The 19,441-nt window shown below is 44.3% G+C and overlaps 1 protein-coding gene across 1 annotated transcript in view; it reads left to right on the top strand.

The window, feature by feature from the left end:
- The window catches only part of RNF11 (ring finger protein 11), a 50,096-nt gene that overhangs the window by 26,364 nt on the left and 4,291 nt on the right, over nucleotides 1–19,441 (top strand). Inside the window, exon 2 of the mRNA XM_080655050.1 lies at nucleotides 18,560–18,729. Coding sequence (XP_080511176.1) covers nucleotides 18,560–18,729 — 170 coding nt within the window. The remainder of the gene's footprint in view (nucleotides 1–18,559; nucleotides 18,730–19,441) is intronic.

Here is a 19,441-nt window from a genome sequence, read left to right as displayed (position 1 = left end):
AGTCCGCAGACCGACGCTCTATCCACTGAGCCAAGCCGGCTAGGGCTGTGTATAATTTATGTAAAAATTATCCTTTATAGTTCAGGAACCCCATTAATGCTAATCTTTGGGTTTTTTGGTTGGATAGTTGTTTGGTTTGGGGGCTTCTTGGTCAAGAATCATTGAACAGCAGTTTGAATGTGCATTGAGACCATCTATTCCAAATTCTCCATTTTATGGCCTTGAGTTTCAGTCTGGCAAAATTCAGAGAAAACATTCCCAGTGGGAGACTGCAGCTGGAGAGGGGGTGGTGCCAGCAGCCACTTGTAAGGCTGTAAGGAAAAAATCAGAAGAGCTTACTCTTCGTTCTTACTGGAGGAAAGGATACAGCTTTTGGTGACAAGCTGCATTCTTTAGCAGTGACTTTATTTTTCCTTTACCACAAACCAGACTTGTACTATTTCCAGCCTCAGCACATTATTTAGGCACTTCCCCACTGCATTGTTTTAGTTTCTGAAATTATATCATATTCCCTAAATTTAGTCCAACTTGTAATGCAGTACCCTTCAGATAGACACGTTTACACTTTGATCTGTTTCTTTCTTGGCTTGTAAACTCCCTAGGATTGGGGCCCATTATATTTTTCACAACATCCATCCTTTTATAGGTGCTTCATTATATATTAACAAGCAACTGGAATGCTTCAGAGATTTTTCTCATGAGGGCAGACCTTGCTTTTTTTGTGTGACTGACCCTGTCTTTTTCCTCTACTCTGCCTCAGCATATTTTGGAATCCTTTGTTTATTTTTTGTTCTACCCCTTCCATGCTGCTGCATTTCTTTTCCTAACACACATTTTAATTTTAAATTATTCATTTTCTTTAAGGTAAATGCTTTTCCTTGGATTGTCTTGTTTGTTTTTGTTGTTTGCATGGATAATTAAAGAAAGCATTAAGGAGGGGAAAATGTTTAAATTTAGACATTTAAGTAGTTGATAGGGATAAAGGGAAAGAGAGAAGAATGATGAATTAGGAAGGATGTCTACCTTGGATGATTAGTGATGTCATTAGAGGAAGGCCCAGATATTGAGCCCCTCTCTTGGTAGGTACTTGACTTACATTTTCTTAGTTATCCTATATAATAAAGAGGTAATATGCAAATTGACCCTCACGCCCTCACAAGATGGCTGCCTACGACCACCAGGCCAACAGGGTGTTAGTGAGGGACAACCAAATGACTGAACAGCAGGCTGCGTGGGGCGACCAGGCTGACAGGGGGCTTAGTGAGGGTCGACCAAACGACTGAACAGCAGGCTGTGTGGGTCAACCAGGCCGGCGGGGGGGGTGGGGGCAGTTAGGGGTGATGAGGCTGGCAGAGGGGGGGGCAGTTGGGGGCGACCTGGCCAGCAGGGAGGGGGAAGTTAGGGGTGATCAGGCTGGCACACAGAGGCAGTGGGGGGGGGGCAGTTAGGGGCAATCAGGCAGGCAGGCAGGTAAGCGATTAGGAGCCAGCAGTCCAGGATTGTGAGAGGGATGTCCAACTGCTGGTTTAGGCCCAATCCCCAGGATCAAGCCTAAACCAGCAGTCGGACATCCCCCGAGTGGTCCCAGATTGGAGAGGGTGCAGGCTGGGCTGAGGGGACCCGCCCCCCCTCATGCACGAATTTCATGCACTGGGCCTCTAGTACATTATAATACACTTTGAAGATAGGTATTCTGTTCAGTTTTCTGATGAGGACCTTATGCTTAGAAGTATTATGGTCGCATACCTGATTAGTGCCAGGGCTAAAATTCCATGAAATGTCTATGCTCTTTCCACTATAATTTTCTATCATTAACCTAGATCAGCCGTGGGCAAACTACGGCCCGCGGGCCGGATCCGGCCCGTTCGGCTGTTCTATCTGGCCTGCAGAGCCGAAAGAGCAGAGGGTTCTCTTGCTCTCCCCTCCGCTCCTTTACTTTGAATTGATATTAGTTCACACAAACACTCCATCCATGCTTTTGTTCCGGCCCTCCGGTCCAGTTTAAGAACCCATTGTGGCCCTCAAGTCAAAAAGTTTGCCCACCCCTGACCTAGATAGTGGGCATAAATATTTTTTTCTTTTTCTTTTTTTAATGTATTTTATTGATATTTTACAGAGAGGAAGGGAGAGGGATAGAGAGCTAGAAACATCGATGAGAGAGAAACATCGATCAGCTGCCTCCTGCACACCTCCCACTGGGGATGTGCCCACAACCAAGGTACATGCCCTTGACCGGAATCGAACCCGGGACCCTTGAGTCCGCAGGCCAACGCTCTATCCACTGAGCCAAACCGGTTTCGGCTCTTTTTTCTTTTTGTTAATCTTCACCTGAGGATATTTTTTCCATTGCTTTTCAGAGAGAGTAGAAGGGAGGGAGAGGAAAAGAGGAGGCGGAACGGAATATCTGTGTGAGAAACACATCAACCAGTTGCCTCTCACACATGCCCCGACCAGGGGCAGGGAGCGAACCCACAACCCAGATACATGCCCTTGACCAGGAACTGAACCTGTGACTCTTCAATTCACTGGCCAATGGTCTGATCCAAGCATGTCAAACTCAAAGGCTAACATGGGCCAAATAAACAAGGTTTAAGTTTATGTAGGCCGCAAAAAAAATAAAAGCTTAAATTTTCATAGAAACGTAGGTTTATTTCGATAGAGACATGCTGAATACAAAGGGCTGAAATAAATGAGTAATCATTAACATAAAATAATAGAACATTTTAATAAAAATTAATATTTTTTTCTTGAACATTAACTTATCAGACACTGAACAACTATACAAAGTAACAAGTGTAATGCAAATCTATTTTTATTGTTCTCCAAAAGCAAAGTTATTTCCTGTTGCGCAAACCAAACAAGTTAGTACAAGACTAATGATGTAGCAATCAGCTGCTAAAATAAACTAGAGGCCCGGTGAACGGATTTGTGCATGCGGGGTGGGGGGGTTCCCCAGCCTGGCCTGCACCCTCTCACAATCTAGGACCCCTCAGGGGATGTCCAACTGCCAGTTTAGGCCCAATTCCCGCAGGCCAGACCAGCAGTCGGACATCCCCCGAGGGATGTAGCAGTGCACAAAGTGGCAGGTGGTCAGGGAGGAGCCCAAGCTGGGCCGGGCACCGCCCAGCTCGGCACTTGGCGCTCTCACCACTCTTTTGCCGCGCTCTCGCTACTCAGCCAGAAGCTGCACTCGCCACTCCTTAGCACTACGGTGGAGCTGTGGAGGTGAGAGAGGCTCCCACCACCACCACTGCGCTCACCAGCTGTGAGCCTGAATTCTGGCTGACGGCGCTCCTGCTGTGGGAGCGCACTGACCACCAGGGGGCAGCTCCTGCTTTGAGTGTCTGCCCCGTGGTGGTCAGTGCGCATCATAGCGACCAGTCATTCTGGTCGTTCTGTCATAAAGGTCGCTTAGGCTTTTATATAGATTATGTATAACAGGATATTGTAAAAATTAAGTTACGAAATTTTTATTAAAACGTGTCTTATATACCAGTGGTTGGCAAACCGCGGCTCGCGAGCCACATGTGGCTCTTTGGCCCCTTGAGTGTGGCTCTTCCACAAAATACCCCAGCCTGGGAGCGTCTATTTTGAAGAAGTGGCGTTAGAAGAAGTTTAAGTTTAAAAAATTTGGCTCTCAAAAGAAATTTCAATCGTTGTACTGTTGAAATTTGGCTCTGTTGACTAATGAGTTTGCCGACCACTGTTATATATCATTATATTGGCTGGGCTGCAAAAATATTTGTTGTGGGCTACATGTGGCCCGTGGGCCGCAAGTTTGACATGCTTGGTCTAACCACTGAACATACCAACCAGGGCAGGGCATAGATATTCTGAGTTTGAGAAGGATTGTGGAAGTAGGAAGAGATAATTAGTTTGGTTTTAGGCATCTTGCAGTTTCTGTGGGATAGATAGGTAAAAAATTTGAAAGAGGCAACAAACCAGGTATTGTCACTTGTAGAAAGAATCTTGGTTATAACTTTTTTTAAAATATATTTTTATTGATTTCAGAGAGGAAGAGAGAGGTAGAAACATCAATAATGAGAGGAAATCATTGATTGGCTGTGTCCTGCATGTTGGACTGAGCCCGCAACCCAGACATGTGCTCTTGACCGGAATCGAACCTGGGACCCTTCTGTCTGCAGGCCGACGCTCTATCCACTGAGCCAAACCAACTAGGGCTTGGTTATAATTTTTATCAAGTTTCACTTTTTGGTTTATTGTGGCTTAATCCAAATCATTAGCAGTTTTTTATAGCATGTTTACAAAATCCTGATATAAATATACTAGAGGCCCAGTGTATGAAATTCTTGCATGGATGCAGTCCCTAGGCCTGGCCGGCGATTGAAGCGTGAGCGTCTGGCATGGAAGAGCAGGTCCCAGCTGACCTCTGGGCCCTGGGCATCACCTGGGCCCTTGGGCCCCCACACGCCCCCTCCACCTGAGTCATCGGGCCCCCACCTGGCTCCCACAGCGCCTTGGAGCCGGGTGGTGGCCCCGCCCCCTGCTGCCACCGCTGGTCACGATCTGTGGGGCGTTCGAGCCCCGCTCACACCCACCTTGGCCTGGCACCGCCTGCTCATCTGCTCCACCATCCTGCCATGGTCCTACTTTCATCAGGGCCCATTGGGGCCAGCAGCGCATCCGCTGCCACATTCTATGCCACCCCCTGCTGGTCAGCACATGTAATAGTGAGCGGTCGAATTTCTGGTCGAGGGGACAGTTTGAATATTAGGCTTTTATTATATAGAATGACATGAATTACAGAAACATGAGTGCTTTGGTTTAAATCAGTTACCCAGAAATGTTTATTGAGTCCCTACTATGTGTCAGATACTGTGCTGAATGAATAGTATACATTGGTAAGCAAACAGACACAATCCCTACCCTTATCAAGCTTATAGTCTAGTGGAGAGGAAGTACATTAGTCAAATAATCACATAGATAATCACATACCTTTTTAGCCCAAGTACAAAATACCTCTTCTATATATATAAAGAGGTAATATGCAAATTAGCCAGTATGCCTTAAGGTGTCACAATTGGCTCAGGAGGAGGCTGCATCATGACTGGCTCAGGAGGACCTGTGCATGCAGATGGGCAGGAGGGGACTGAGTGCCGCCCCCAGTCCCAGCAGCTGCAGGGAGCAGAGACACAACACCAGGGCTGGGGGCGTGCTCTGAGCATCTGGGGTGCGACTTGGAGCACACCCCCACCCCAGCAGGCACACACCAGGGGGGCCTCTGTGTGTGAGCTACAGAGGAAACACCTTTTCTGACCGCTCATTGGCTAAGCTCCCTGTACACTGCCACTCGCAGTGTTCTTGGTAACTTGGGTAATAAGAATCCAAGAAGGTGATCTAGGGTTTTTCCACCTCACTCCTGGAGGAAAAAACGAAGGTCCGGTGCTGGAGGGGCTAAGAAATGTTATATCCTGCCCTAGCTGGTTTGGCTTAGTGGCTATAGCCTCAGCCTGTGGACTGTGGGGTCCGGGTTCAATTCTGATCAAGGGCATGTACCTATGTTGCAGGCTCCTCCCTGCTCATGCAGGAGACAACCAATCGCAGTGTCCTTCTCACATTGATGCTTCTCTCTGTCTTTCCTTCTCTCTTCCCTGCTCTCTAAAAATCAATGGAAACATATCCTCAGGTGAGGATAAAAAAAAGAAAGAAAGAAATGTCATATATCCTATGAAAGATACATCTTGAAAATGCCTAAAGAAAGTTGTCATTTTTTCATGGTGAAGGGACTGGAGTCCGAGTTGATGAAAACACCTTGGCAGCTGCGGCAGCCAGCAGTGGCAGCAGCAGGGGGTGATGGGGGTAGCGCCTTCCCCTGATCAGCCTGGTCACCTCCCTCAGAGGTCGTGACTGTTAAGGCGTCCTGGACAAATTTGCATGTTACCTCTTTATATATATAGACTAGAGGCCCGATGCACGAAATTCGTGCATGGAGGGGGGGGTCCCCTCAGCCCAGCCTGCACCCTCTCACAATTCTAGACCACTGGCTCCTAAGTGCTCACCTGCCTGTCTGCCTGGTCAACCCTTACTGCCCCCTGTGCTGTCATGGTCACCCACTACTGCCTCCCCTGCCAGCCTGCTCACCCCCAATTGCCCCCCCCCGCTGGTCTGCTCGTCCACACCTTCCCTCCCCACTGGCCTGTTCGCCCCCAACTGTACCCCTGCTGGCCTGCTCACTCGAAACTGCACCCCCCCCGCTATCCTGATCACATCCAACTGACCCCCACTGACATCCTTCTCGCCCCCAACTGGCCCCCCTGCTGGTCTGCTTACCCCAACAGCCCCGACTCCACCAGCCTGATCACTCACAACTGCTATCCCATCCTGGCCTGATCACCCACAACTGCCCTCCCCTCTTGGCCTCTAACCGCCTCTACCTTGGCCTCGCCATCATGGCTTTGTCCAGAAGAATGTCCGGAAGTTCTCCTGGAAGATCTCCCAGTCTAATTAGCATATTACCCTTTTATTAGTATAGATAGAGGCCTGGTGCACGTGTGGGGGCCGGCTGGTTTGCCCTGAAGGGTGTCCAGGATCAGGGTGGGGGTTCCCTGGGGCATGGGGCGGCCTGGGTAAGGGGCTGAGGGCCATTTTCAGGCTGGTCAAGCCCCCCAGTGAGGAGCTGAGGGCTGTTTTCAGGCTGGCCACGCCCCCAGTGATCCAGGCTCCCAGCCCCTCCATTTTTGCTTTTTTTTTTTTTCAGCACCTCCTTGAGCGGAGGCCAGGGCCAGCTTGAAGCAGGTATCTGGGATTAATCTTCTATAATTGAAACTTTGTAGCCTTGAGCGGAGGCCAGGGCGGGCAGGAAGCTTGGCTTCCTCCATCGCTGGGGGTAAGCCAAGCCTCCTGCTTGCTCCAGCTCCATGGCTGCCACCATCTTGGTTGGGTTAATTTGCATACTTGCTCCTGATTGGCTGGTGGGTGTGGTTTGTGGGTGTAGCGGAGGTATGATCAATTTGCATGTTTCTCTCTTATTAGATAGGATTGGCAGGGGGTCCCAGGAAATGGAAAGAAACACTGGAGTAAGTTAATGGATTACTATTTAGCATTTGTAGATGACATTTTTAGTAGACCATTTATTCATCTATCCAGTAAGGAGCAAAAACACAATTCTTATCATGGATCTTACAGGTTGGTGGGGAAGGCAGACATTCAAATTACAACTATGTGTAAAATTACATCCATGACAAATGCTGTAAAGGAAAGTAACTTGGTGTATAAGAACCCATAATAGAGGAGAATGGTTAGTTAGGAAAGTTTTCTGAAAAAGTAATTGTTTAATTGAGCTCTGAAGGAAGAAAAGAATGTATTTAAGCAGAGTGGTGATGGAAGAGAATGTTTCATGCAGAGTACAGCAGGTGCTATGACTTCATATAAGAAAACCCTGGTTTTTTAAAGGATCTGAAAGAAGGCCAATTGGGCTGGACAGCTGTGAGTGAATTGTTAGATGAGGAAGGACAGATAGATAGGTAGGTTACCAGACTTTGGAGGTCATGCTAAGGACGTTGGCCTCCATCCTAACAGCAGTGGGAAGCAAAAGAGTTTTAAAGTGTGTGTGAGGAGGGCATATGGTTGGATTTGTTTTGAAAGGATTGCTCTTACTTCTAGGTAGAGAACAAATTGAGATTTTGCTAGCTAATTTTGTACACCAGGGAAGAAATAGAGGCTTAGATAGGAGTACTGGCAATACACATAGAAAGAAATGAACAGATTTTGTCAGTATTTTAGTAGAAAATAAATTCACTAGAATTTGGTGGTTTGTTGAATATGGGAGAGTAAGGGAGATGGAGATGCCAAAGATGTTTCTGTCTTAAAGAACTGGATAGAGCCCTGACCAGTTTGGCTCAGTGGATAGAGCGTCGGCCTGCGGACTCAAGGGTCCCAGGTTCGGTTCCGGTCTAGGGCATGTACCTTGGTTGTGGGCACATCCCCGGTAGAGGGTGTGCGGGAGGCGGCTGATTAATGTTTCTCTCTCATTGATGTTTCTAACTCTCTCTCCCTCTCCCTTCCTCTCTGTAAAAAAAAAAATAAAAAATACATTTAAAAAAATTTTTAAAAAAAGAGTAAGTAATATTATAAAAAAAAAAAAAAAGAACTGGATAGAAAGTGTCATTCACTGAGACAATGAAGTCTCAAAGAGGACCAGATTTTGAAGGGGAGTTCATTTTTTGGCCATGTTGAATTTGAAGTTCAAGTACTTTTGGGACATCAAATTGGAACTGTTAGGTAGAGCCTGGAGCTTAAAAGGGAGATTTAAACAGGAGTATATATTTGTGAATTGTTTTTATTTAGTTGGTAATTTTAGCTTTTAGCATGGGTATAGTTATTAAGTGAAGAGTATAGGGCAGAAGAAACCAGGATAAAACATGTCACATTTATGACTCCAAATAATTACATTCTGAGGTACTAGGGATTAGGACTTCAATATGGATTTTGGGAGACAAAATTTAACCCATAACAACATCTCTATCTCAAAAGTGTTTTTCTCTATGTGAAATAATAAATGTTCATAATATTAGTTCCTTCAGGGATCTTTTTAAATTTACTTTGCGAAAAGAAATAAAACACAAGTACTGTTGTCACAACATACCTTTTTCACAAAGGAACATTTCTAACGAACATCTCCAAATAAACTATTTTAAAACAAAGGAATCAATGCAGACACTATTCCTCACTCTGAATATTATCTAGAATGTTCATCAATGCATACAAGGACTCATGGGACTTAACATATAATTGTAATCATAACTATGATTTATTATGGCAAAAAAATACAAATCAAAATCAGCAAAGGGATAAGGTGCATGTGTCCATAGGAAACAGGCACAAGCTTCCAAGAGTTCTCTGTTAGTGGTGTCAAACAGAATGAGTTTAATTCCTCCAGCACTGAATGGTACCAATATGTGTGAACAGCTGTCTACCAAAGAAGCCCAAGGTACAGGGTAGGCACTCACTGGCTAACACACATCAAAATTCCAGACTTCCAGAAGGAAAGCAGGTATTCAGCATAAACCATATTATTTACACAAAGAGTTTAGGCACAGTAAGCTATCAGTTAGGGAATGGTGAGAACTGTCCCAGAATCTAAATCTTTAAAAATTGTGGTTTTTATTTTCCTGTTTAATCTGCCATTCAATGGCTTCTAGCTTATATTAGAAAGTCCATTTGCCACCTAGAAAATACCATTGGATCTCTAGGTACTAAGCAATAACTCATACATCAGGCCTTTTTGTATTGTTCTGTTTTTATTGATTTTGAGAGAGAGGGGAAAGGAGAAGGATAGAGAGAAACATCCAATGACAGAGAAATAGCCGTCAACTGTCTTCTTCACTCCCCCTGCTGGGGATCAAGCCCACAACCTGGGCATTGTGCCCTGACCTGGAATCAAACTGCGACATCCTGGTTCATAGGTCAAGGCTTAACCTCTGAGCCACACCGGCTTTCAGGTCATTTTTAACAAATAAGCTGGCAATTAAAATTAGGTGTGTGTGGTAAGAAGGGTGAGGCCACATCCATCTTTATTTTTAAATGTATTTTTATTGGTTTCAGAAAGGAAGGGAAAGGGAGAGAAAGATAGAAACATCAATGATAAGAGAGAATCATTGATTGGCTGCCTCCTGCACGCTCTACTGGGGATTGAGCCCATAACCCAGGCATGTGCCCTGACGGGAATTGAACCCTAACCTCCTGGTTTATTGGTCGACACTCAATCCCTGAGCCACACCAGCTGGGCCACATCCATCATTAAAATATCAGGAGTTCTTAGTCATTTTCTATCCTCTGTGGCTTTCTAAAAAGTTACATGTAAACAGAAATTAGAATATTGGGTCATTTAAAATATCTAGGTGGTATTTAGGGAGTTTAACAACAACAACAACAAATACCAAATAAGAAAATGCATTCATAATGTGAATAATTAAAAGATAGGATTTTAATTTTAATATCTAGTAGTATGTTTCTTCATAAAGTAGATTTTCATTTTCTGTTGTGCTTTCTGTGTTCTCTGTCCACAAAAGTGAACCATAAGACTGAAAAAAGCTAGCCTTTTAAAAAGCACATGCTTAGAGATATAGTTTAGTTCTTTTTGTTTGTAGTAGGCGTGTTCAAGGATTTTGGAGTCCCTTATTACCCATAGTCTTATACCAGTTGTTCCAGTGTGACTTCATATGTGTCATATCTTGGTGTGGATGGCAGCTCGTCAAGAATGGCCAGTTGGACTGGGACTGTGAGAGTCAGGAAGGTAGTTTAGACTGGGAATTGTAATCCAAGGGTTGAAAAACTGAGAGCTGGCAGGAGTCACAACAGAGGTCAAAATGTTTCTTGTATTAGGGACAAGCCAAAAAGCCAGAAACAAAGCCAGGGACAGTAGCAGTTAGCAAACCAGTCATTTGATGATGAGGAGAAAACTAAGGGATGGAATAACTTACAAATGTTGACATTTACAAAGCCTTTGATGTTATCTTATATACAAGTGTATCATCACCCTCTAAAGTGCTGCTATTAGCTCCTATATTCAAAGATATGAAGAGACTTGGTTCAAGTCACCACAGTAAATAGCCAAGATTCCAGTTTTTTAATATTTCAGGCTGAAAATCCCATATTCTTAGATATAAGTGTTTTTTAAATTGTGTTCCATTGATTCATAGGATTCTGCTAAGGTACCCCAAGTAAGGGGTGGGGTGGGAATGGGGAGGCTCATCCCTTTTAGGTGACATTCCATCCCAGCCCCATTCTACCAGAGTAGGTCAGTCTTAAATATTTTGATTCTAAATAAGATTCCTTTGAACAACAGTTATATTGCTTAAAAACTCAGTGAATTAGTAGGTATGTTACCTTTTTAGACCAGGTAGTTTATGAAAGTGACACTGGACACTAGAAATTCCCAAAGTGAGTGCAAGGAGAAACTGTCCTATAGTGTTTTAAAACAACTTTCTTAACTTAGGTAGCAGCAGAATTTGACCTTCTCCCAACTTTACAGTAAGAACTATATGAAGTAGCCCACAGGAGTTCCAATTGAAGGATAGACAGAGAAGGTATGATTAGACTTAGAGTTTATTTTTCTACCAGTAATAGAATCTGTTTTCACAGGGGCAATTTATAGATGGATTTGATGTTCTTTGAAATTCTTAATTCTAGACATTATTGAAATTATAAAACCTTTATTGCAGATGAAAACCTTTATAGAACCCTTTATTAGAAACTAGAGGCCCTGTGCACAAAATGGTGCACTGGTGCGGTGCGGTCCAGCCAGCCTGGCCCCAATCAGAGCGGATTGAGGCCGGAACTGTTGGGAGGAGGAGACAGTGGGAGGTTGGTTGGCCAGCCCGGCCCCAATCAGGCCTGATCAGGGCCGAGCTGGCTGGGGGGGAGAGGGCTGCGGGTGATTGTCGGGCCCTGCCCCCAATTGGTGGGGAGGGCCGATTGAGGGCTTGGGCGGCTGTGGGGAGGGGCTGTGGGCAGTGGGCTAGCCGGCCCCTCCCCCAAATTTGGTGGGGGGGACTGATCGGTTGTCAGCAGTGTGGGAACCCCTTTCACGTCCCGCGTGGTTCAGGGTTCCTGTTCAGGGTTCGGGTTCTGGAGAAGGCCGCACACAAATGAAAAGAGACTCGGAAAAGTATTAATTTGGAAATATTGGGGGCCAGGCGGGAGCCCAACTCTAGTGGAAGGACTACCCTTTGCTCTGGCCTTTCAATCCCTTTTATTGAGACTATGGGATACGCCCATAACCTTTAGGCAGGAAATTCCAATAACAGAAATTTACATAGGAGAAACAGAGGTGGAGGCTGCTTCAGCTAACAATGTTTCAACTAAACAGTGAGTGATCAAAACAATTAAGGTTGTTGACCAGCCTTCCCAGTTTCCTGTCCACATCCTTCCATCAGTGGTAGAATGATTGGCCTCCGGCACAGCAGCTGTGGTAGGGGCCGTGGGAGGTTGGCTGGCCAGCCCCACACACAGTATGGGGGAACGATTGGGGGTGGAGCTGGCTTGGGGGAGGGGCCGTGGGCAGTTGGCTGGTGGTCCTGCCCCTGATCGGAGTGGGGGGGGCCAATCTAGGGTGGGGCTGGGCGGGGAGAGGGGCTGCAGGAGGTTGGCTAGCCAGCCTCGCCCCCTATTGGAGTGGGGGGTGCGATCAGAAGTGGGGTGGCCAGGGGGAGGGACTGCAGGAAGTTGGCTGCCCAGCCCTGCCCCCTATTGGGGTGGGGGGGTGCGATCGGGGGCGGGCCAGCTGGGGGGAGGGACTGGGGGCCTATCATGGTGGGGCGGGCTGATCAGGGGTAGGGCTGGCTGGGGGGGGGGGGCGGAGAGGGCGTTTGGCCGTCCCCCGCTCTTGATCAGGGTGGGAGAGTATGATCAGGGGCAGGCCAGCAGGGGGGTGGTGCCGCAAGGTTGGCCAGCTGGCCCCACCCCCTGACCTGGCAGATTCGCTAGCCACAGTGGGCATCATAGCGACCTGTCGTTACAACTGTTATGGTCCCTGGCTTTTTATATACATAGACTAGAGGCCCATTGCATGATATTCGTGCAAGAATAGGCCTTCCTTCCCCTGGCTTCGCTCCCTGCCACCCGGGAGCTGGCAAGTTCTCGCTCCCAGCTGGAGCACTGCTCCTGTAGCTCCCTCCACTCTCCTCCCTCCCCCTCATAGCAGGCCTCCCACCCCAGCTGATAGCTCTGTGCCTGCATATGCAAATTAACCTGCCATCTTTGGGTTAATTTGCATACTCACTCCTCATTGGCTATTGGCTAGCGGAGGTATGGTCAATTTACATGTTTGTCCATTATTATGTAAGATGCCTTATTTTGATGGCTTTCTTGAAATGTTATTTCATTGTACTGTTCTTCAAAGTGATGTAAATGGACAAAATCCAGATCATTTAATTTATTGGTCTTCTTGCTATCTAGCAGCCAAGCGTAGTGTAATGGAAATTACTAGCTTAAAGGGAGACCAGAATTCTAATTCCAACTTATGTGACTGTAGGTAGGCAAACTTAGGCCTATAAAATGGATTCTAAGATTCCTTTAAATATATATATATATATATATATATATATATTATATATATATATATATATATATATATATATATATATATTGCAAAGAGGAAGAGAGAGGGAAAGAGAGATAGAAACATCAATGAGAGAGAATCATTGATTGGCTGCTTTCTGTACGTCCCCTACTGGGGATCAAGCCCAAAACCTAGGCATGTGCCCTTAACAAGAATAGAACCTGGGACCCTTCAGTCCACAGGCTGACACTCTATCCCAGCCGTGGGCAAACTACGGCCCGCGGGCCAGATCCGGCCCGTTCGGCTGTTCTATCCGGCCTGCGGAGCCTAAAGAGCGGAGGGTTCTCTTGCTCTCCCCTCCGCTCCTTTACTTTGAATTTATATTAGTTCACATAAACACTCCATCCATGCTTTTGTTCCGGCCCTCCGGTCCAGTTTAAGAACCCATTGTGGCCCTCGAGTCAAAAAGTTTGCCCACCCTTGCCAAAACCGGTTTGGCTCGGTGGATAGAGCGTCAGCCTGCGGACTGAGGGGTCGCAGGTTCGATTCTGGTCAAGGGCATGTACCTTGGTTGCGGGCACATCCCCAGTGGGAGGTGTGCAGGAGGCAGCTGATCGATGTTTCTCTCTCATCGATGTTTCTAACTCTCTATTCCTCTCCCTTCCTCTCTGTAAAAAGTCAATAAAATATATTTAAAAAAAAAAAAAAAGTTTGCCCACCCCTGCTCTATCCACTGAGCCAAACTAGCTAGGGCCTAAGATTCCTTTTTGAGAAGTTTTAACTTATCTGCCAATCCCCTTCATTTTTTAAATTAAATTTTATTTATTTGAATTTCTGCTTTATTGAGGTATGATTAATATATTAAATTGTAAATCCCATTCATTTCTTAAAGTAAACATTAGAATACTATTCTGTCTACACTAATAAAAGAGAAACATGCAAATTGACCGTACCTCTGCTACACCCACCAGCCATGCCCACCAGCCAATCAGGAGCGAGTATGCAAATTAACCCAACCAAGATGGCTGCGGCCACGGAGCGAGCAGGAGGCTTGGGTTTCCCCAGCAATGGAGGGAGCCAAGCTTCCCACCCGTTCTGGCCGGCCCTGGTCTCCGCTCAAGGCTACAAAGTTTCAATTATAGCAGATAAATAAATCCCAAAAAAAATGGCGGCAGCCAGGGAGCTGGAGAGAGCAGGGGGCTTGGGTTGCCCCTGGCGATGGAGGAAGCCAAGCTTCCTGGTTGGCCCTGGCCTCCGCTCAAGGCTACAAAGTTTTAATTATAGAAGATAAATAAATCCCAGATACCAGGGCCTCCGCTTGGGTCGCTGGGGGGCATGGCCAGTCTGCAAACCACCACAGGCCCCTCGCCCAGGCCGCCCCATGCCCCAAGGGAACCCCCACCCTGATCTGGGGCACCCTTCAGGGCAAACCAGCTGGCCCCCACCCATGCACCAGGCCTCTATCCTATCTAATAAAAGAGTAATATGCAAATTAACTGTCACTCCAATACACAAGATGGCTACCCCTATGTGGTCAAAGATGGCTGCCCCCATGTGGACACAAGATGGCCAGCAGGGGAGGGTAGTTGGGAGGGACCAGGCCTGCAAGGGAGGGCAGTTGTGGGCGATCAGGCCAGCAGGAGAGGGCAGTTGGACGGGACCAGGTCTGCAAGGGAGGGCAGTTGGGGGGCGATCAAGCCTGCAGGGAAGGGTAGTTAGGGGTGACCAGGCCAGCAGAGGAGGGAAGTTGGGGGCGACCGGGCCTGCAGGGAAGGGCAATTGAGGGGACCCAGGCCTGCAGGGGAGGGCAGTTAGGGGCAATCAGGCTGGCAGGGGAGCAGTTGGGCATCAATCAGGCTGGCAAGGGAGTGATTAGGGGGTGATCAGGCTGGCAGGCAGAAGCATTTAGGGGCAATCAGGAAGGCAGGAAGGCAGGCAGGCAAGCAGTTGGGAGCCAGCAGTTCCGGATTGTGAGAAGGATGTCCATCGGGGATCGGGCCTAAACTGGCAGTCGGACATCCCCCAAGGGGTCCCAGATTGGAAAGGGTGCAGGCTGTGCTGAGGGACACACACACACCTGTGCACAAATTTCATGCACTGGGCCCCTAGTAGTCATATAATATTAAAACTGCAATCATAATAGCTAATGTTTATTTAAAGAGCCTTTATATGTTTATCCCATGCTGTACCATATATTCTTGCAATTCCCATTTTCAGAGAGAGGAAAAGAGAGGGAGAGATAGAAACATCAATGATGAGAGAGAATCATTGATCAGCTGCCTCCTGCACTCCCCCTACTGGGGATCGAGCCCACAACCCGGGCATGTGCCCTGACTGAGAACTGAACTGTGATCTGGTTCATAGGTTGATGCTCAATCACCGAGCCACATTGGCTGGGCCCCATTTATTCTTACAGTGGTCTTAGTACTTTACATATGAAGAAACTGAGGCTCATAGAGGTTAAATAACTTGGTCTGAAAGTTAGTAAGTGGCAGAGCAAGGTCAGTCTTTTTGTCTCTGAACCATGAAACTTTTCTGCATTGAAAGCTTGCCTGCTAGGTATAAAACCTTGAAGTGTTGACTATCTAAACCCGAGATGTAATGGCCATATTTATTATCATTAATAACTAAAGTCATATAACTGTTATGCACTGTAAAACCTGGTTAAGAAAGTTATTCTTCGCCGAAACCGGTTTGGCTCAGTGGATAGAGTGTCAGCCTGCGGACTGAAAGGTCCCAGGTTCTATTCCAGTCAAGGGCACGTACCTTGGTTGCGGGCACATCCCCAGTGGGAGGTGTGCAGGAGGCAGCTGATCGATGTTTCTCTCTCATCGATGTTTCTAACTCTCTATCCCTCTCCCTTCCTCTCTGTAAAATATCAATAAAATATTTTTTAAAAAGTTATTTTTCTAGTGCATAAAACAAATATATATATATATATATATATATATATATATATGTATATATATATATATATACACACACACACACACATATATATATATATATATAGCATATAAAATGTTCTTGGAGTTTAAGCTACAAACTGAAAAATTTTGTATATACACAAAGTTTATTTAAAAGGAAATATTCATTTCTTAAAAAATAATTGTTTATAAAGCAAAATATTGCCTGTGGTCATAGTGTTATAGATAGATATACATGGCTGAAAGAAAGCTTTCAAGCTCTACCAGAGAAATACAGAAATATAGTTTGGTGCTTATATTCCTCTGTGAAAGCTAGAACAGGGTTGGTGGAAGGAAGTGGAAGAGGGGATGGGAGATAAATGGTGATGGATAGAGACTGCCTGGGGGTGGTGAGCACACAGTACAGATGATGTGTTGTAAAATCATGCACCTGAAGCCTATAGACTTTTGTTAACTAGGGTCACCCCAATAAATTCAATAAAAGGGGTGTGGGAGACCAATTGACACTCTCCTCACTTGATGACTGCACTGTAACTGAAGTTTTCTGTATTCTGTATAATCTTCCTAATTCTCTTATAGGTAGACAACACCTATGTAATTAAGCTGAGACTAGAAGCAGAATCTGTCAATATTGGATGTCAGGGAAGAGGATTTGGGAATGTTTCATTCATGTCAACAACCTACTTCATAGGGTAGAATTTAGACCAATGGACCTGTAGGGAAGGATTTAAAAATTACCAAGAGTAAAGTTAGTAAGATGGAAAAGCATGCTAGTTTGGCTGCAATAATAGTTACAGCTTGTTGAAAGCAATATTAATGATTATGTATAGTAGTAATTTCCATTTATTGAGTTCTTGCACTTCACCAGCTTTCTCATTTAAGCCTTATAACACCACTGTAAGTAAGGTAGGATCTAATCCAGGTAAGTTAAATAGCTTAAACATGGTAGCTCTTTGTTAAGTGGCAGAGAAATATCTTAAGCCCAAGGTTTCAGGATTCAAGAGCCATACTTAATCATATGATATCTTCTTTGCATGTAATATGCATGAACTAAATATTTAGATGAAAAAAAATAATTTTGATAAGCATTCACATGCTTATTATTTCCTAAATGATTAGATAGAAGTATGAAAGTAGTTAAAGTAACTATTAATTTATATGGAAATTTATAGAACATTAAACTTTGAATTGCTGGCATTCTGCTTATGCCAGAGAATATACTCTTAATTATTTGATAAAGCATTTACTGGGTTTGAGCTCTTTAATTATACATTTGTTCTGAATCTCAGAGAAAAGGAATATTTCAAGTCTTATGTTAAAACTAGAGGCCAGATGCACGAAATTCGTGCCAGAGTAGGCCTTCCCAGCCCCAGCTGCCCTTGCAGCCCCAGCTTCGTCCGGAAGGATGTCCAGATAGTCGTTGCGCTATTCGGCCATTTGGTCGATTTGCATATTACCCTTTTATTATTATAGATGTCTTTAACAGGAAACTCAATAATTATTTTCTAATGTAGGTAGTTATGATTTGACATTATATTTCCTGTGAAAGTTTCATACATAGATTCAAAGTGTTTTGTCTCCATTAGTTTATTCAGTAAAGATGTTCTCTGGAAAACATATTAGGTGGCTCAAATAGTTCTAGCCACAATGAAATTATTAGGTCTTACAATTATTAGTATCTAACTCATACTTCATTGAGGTGCCTTCTCAAATGTCTCATCAGAGAGGTTTTTCCTGAGCATACTCTCTAAAGTAGCATCCTCCATCACTCTAGGAACTTTTATTTTGTTTATTCTCAACTCCCCATCACCTGACACATAAGAGTACTCAGTGAATATCTGTTGAAAGAATGTATGAAGAGTATGAATAAAATTACTTTATAAATGTAAGTAGAAAAAAGCAATATGGCAATATGTCTAAATTAGTATATTTTATATGGTAATATATGCAAGTAAGTGAATGTTATAAGTAGATATTTGGTTATTTAATATATATCCCTAAAAGCTCTTTATTCCATTTGGGCAGAAAGGTGTCCTCATTTTGACACTCAGTTATCATATCCAAATATGTATCCTTCAGCCTAAAAGGAATTTTTAAAAAGTTTATTGCAAAAATATCCAGTCTTTTCAAGTAAATAATAAATTAATTTTAAGGTTGCTGTCTATGTGAAAAGAAAAAATAAGTTCGCAAATAAGAGTCTATCATGGCCAGTTCTAATATAAATAATGGTATACTGAGGCCGCAAAACTCCATTGTGACCTACAGAATATTGCATACATTTCATTAGATTGATTAATTATATTGATTACCTATTTGTGTATCAGGAGTGAATATATCTGGTTTTATGATCTTCATGGAGAATACTTCATATAACATGCTTTTTTCTTTTCAGGGAAGCTTGTATTTACTGTACATCCTTCAAAGTAGGTCAGATATGCTAAAATTAAAGCTGGCTAAAACAGAATCTTATACTACTGTACACTAGCTCAGTCTACCTCTCCCCAAACTCCCCTTTTCCCTTCCAACCAAAAAAAGAAGAAACAAAAGGAAAATATAAACCAGAAAACAGGTTTTTAAAAACTAATTCTTTTCTCCATTTCTTAAAATTCAGGAACAAGTTCCAGTTCCGGTCTATCATCCAACACCTAGCCAGACCCGCCTAGCAACTCAGCTGACTGAAGAGGAACAAATTAGGATAGCTCAAAGAATAGGCCTTATACAACATCTGCCTAAAGGAGTTTATGACCCTGGAAGAGATGGATCAGAAAAAAAGATCCGGGAGTAAGTTTCAATAAATTTATACATGTTTTAAAGATCTATTTTAAGAGATTTTCTTATGAAAAATATTCTCCTGCATTTTGGAAGTCAGTTAATATATACAGTTAATGCAAGATAATGTTTAGATAAAGTAATTTAAGAAGAATTTGAATTCTGACCATTTTATATGTTGCTTGTGTCCATTTGGATGAAAGTTGATGTCAATTAAAAAATGATTCATCTGTTGTAAGTATAAACTAGTACCAACATTGCCTTGTCAGTTGGGAAAGCAAATTGGCAATGTGTCAAGGACCTTCAGGTCTATACCCTTTTAGACAGTTAATTCTATAGATCTATCCCAAAATGTTATTTCACTCTCGTATAGCTTTATGCATAAAGATATTCACCATAGTTTTATTCAGTGAAAAATAATAGTAGAGGTATAGTTAAGTAAATTGTGGTATAGGAATACTTTGATTTGAATACTTTGATAAGTTATGTAGCCATAATCAACCGGCTTATTCTTAAGATTTTGTATATCCTATCTAATAAAGAGGGAATATGCTAATTGACCATCATGCCCTCACAAAGATGGTGGCACCCACAGCCAATAAGGAGGGAATATGCTAATAGACTGTCACGCCTTCAAAGATGGCGGCACCCACAGCCACAAGATGGCGGCACCCAATCCCCTCAGCCCCGCCGGGGCGGCAGGCAGGTCCGGCCATTCCACGCG

The sequence above is a fragment of the Plecotus auritus genome (assembly GCF_963455305.1).
Source record: "Plecotus auritus genome assembly, chromosome: 2".
NCBI classification, from domain to species: domain Eukaryota; kingdom Metazoa; phylum Chordata; class Mammalia; order Chiroptera; family Vespertilionidae; genus Plecotus; species Plecotus auritus.
The sequence above is the reverse complement of the archived record's forward strand: the minus strand, read 5'-3'. Positions and strand labels throughout refer to the sequence as shown.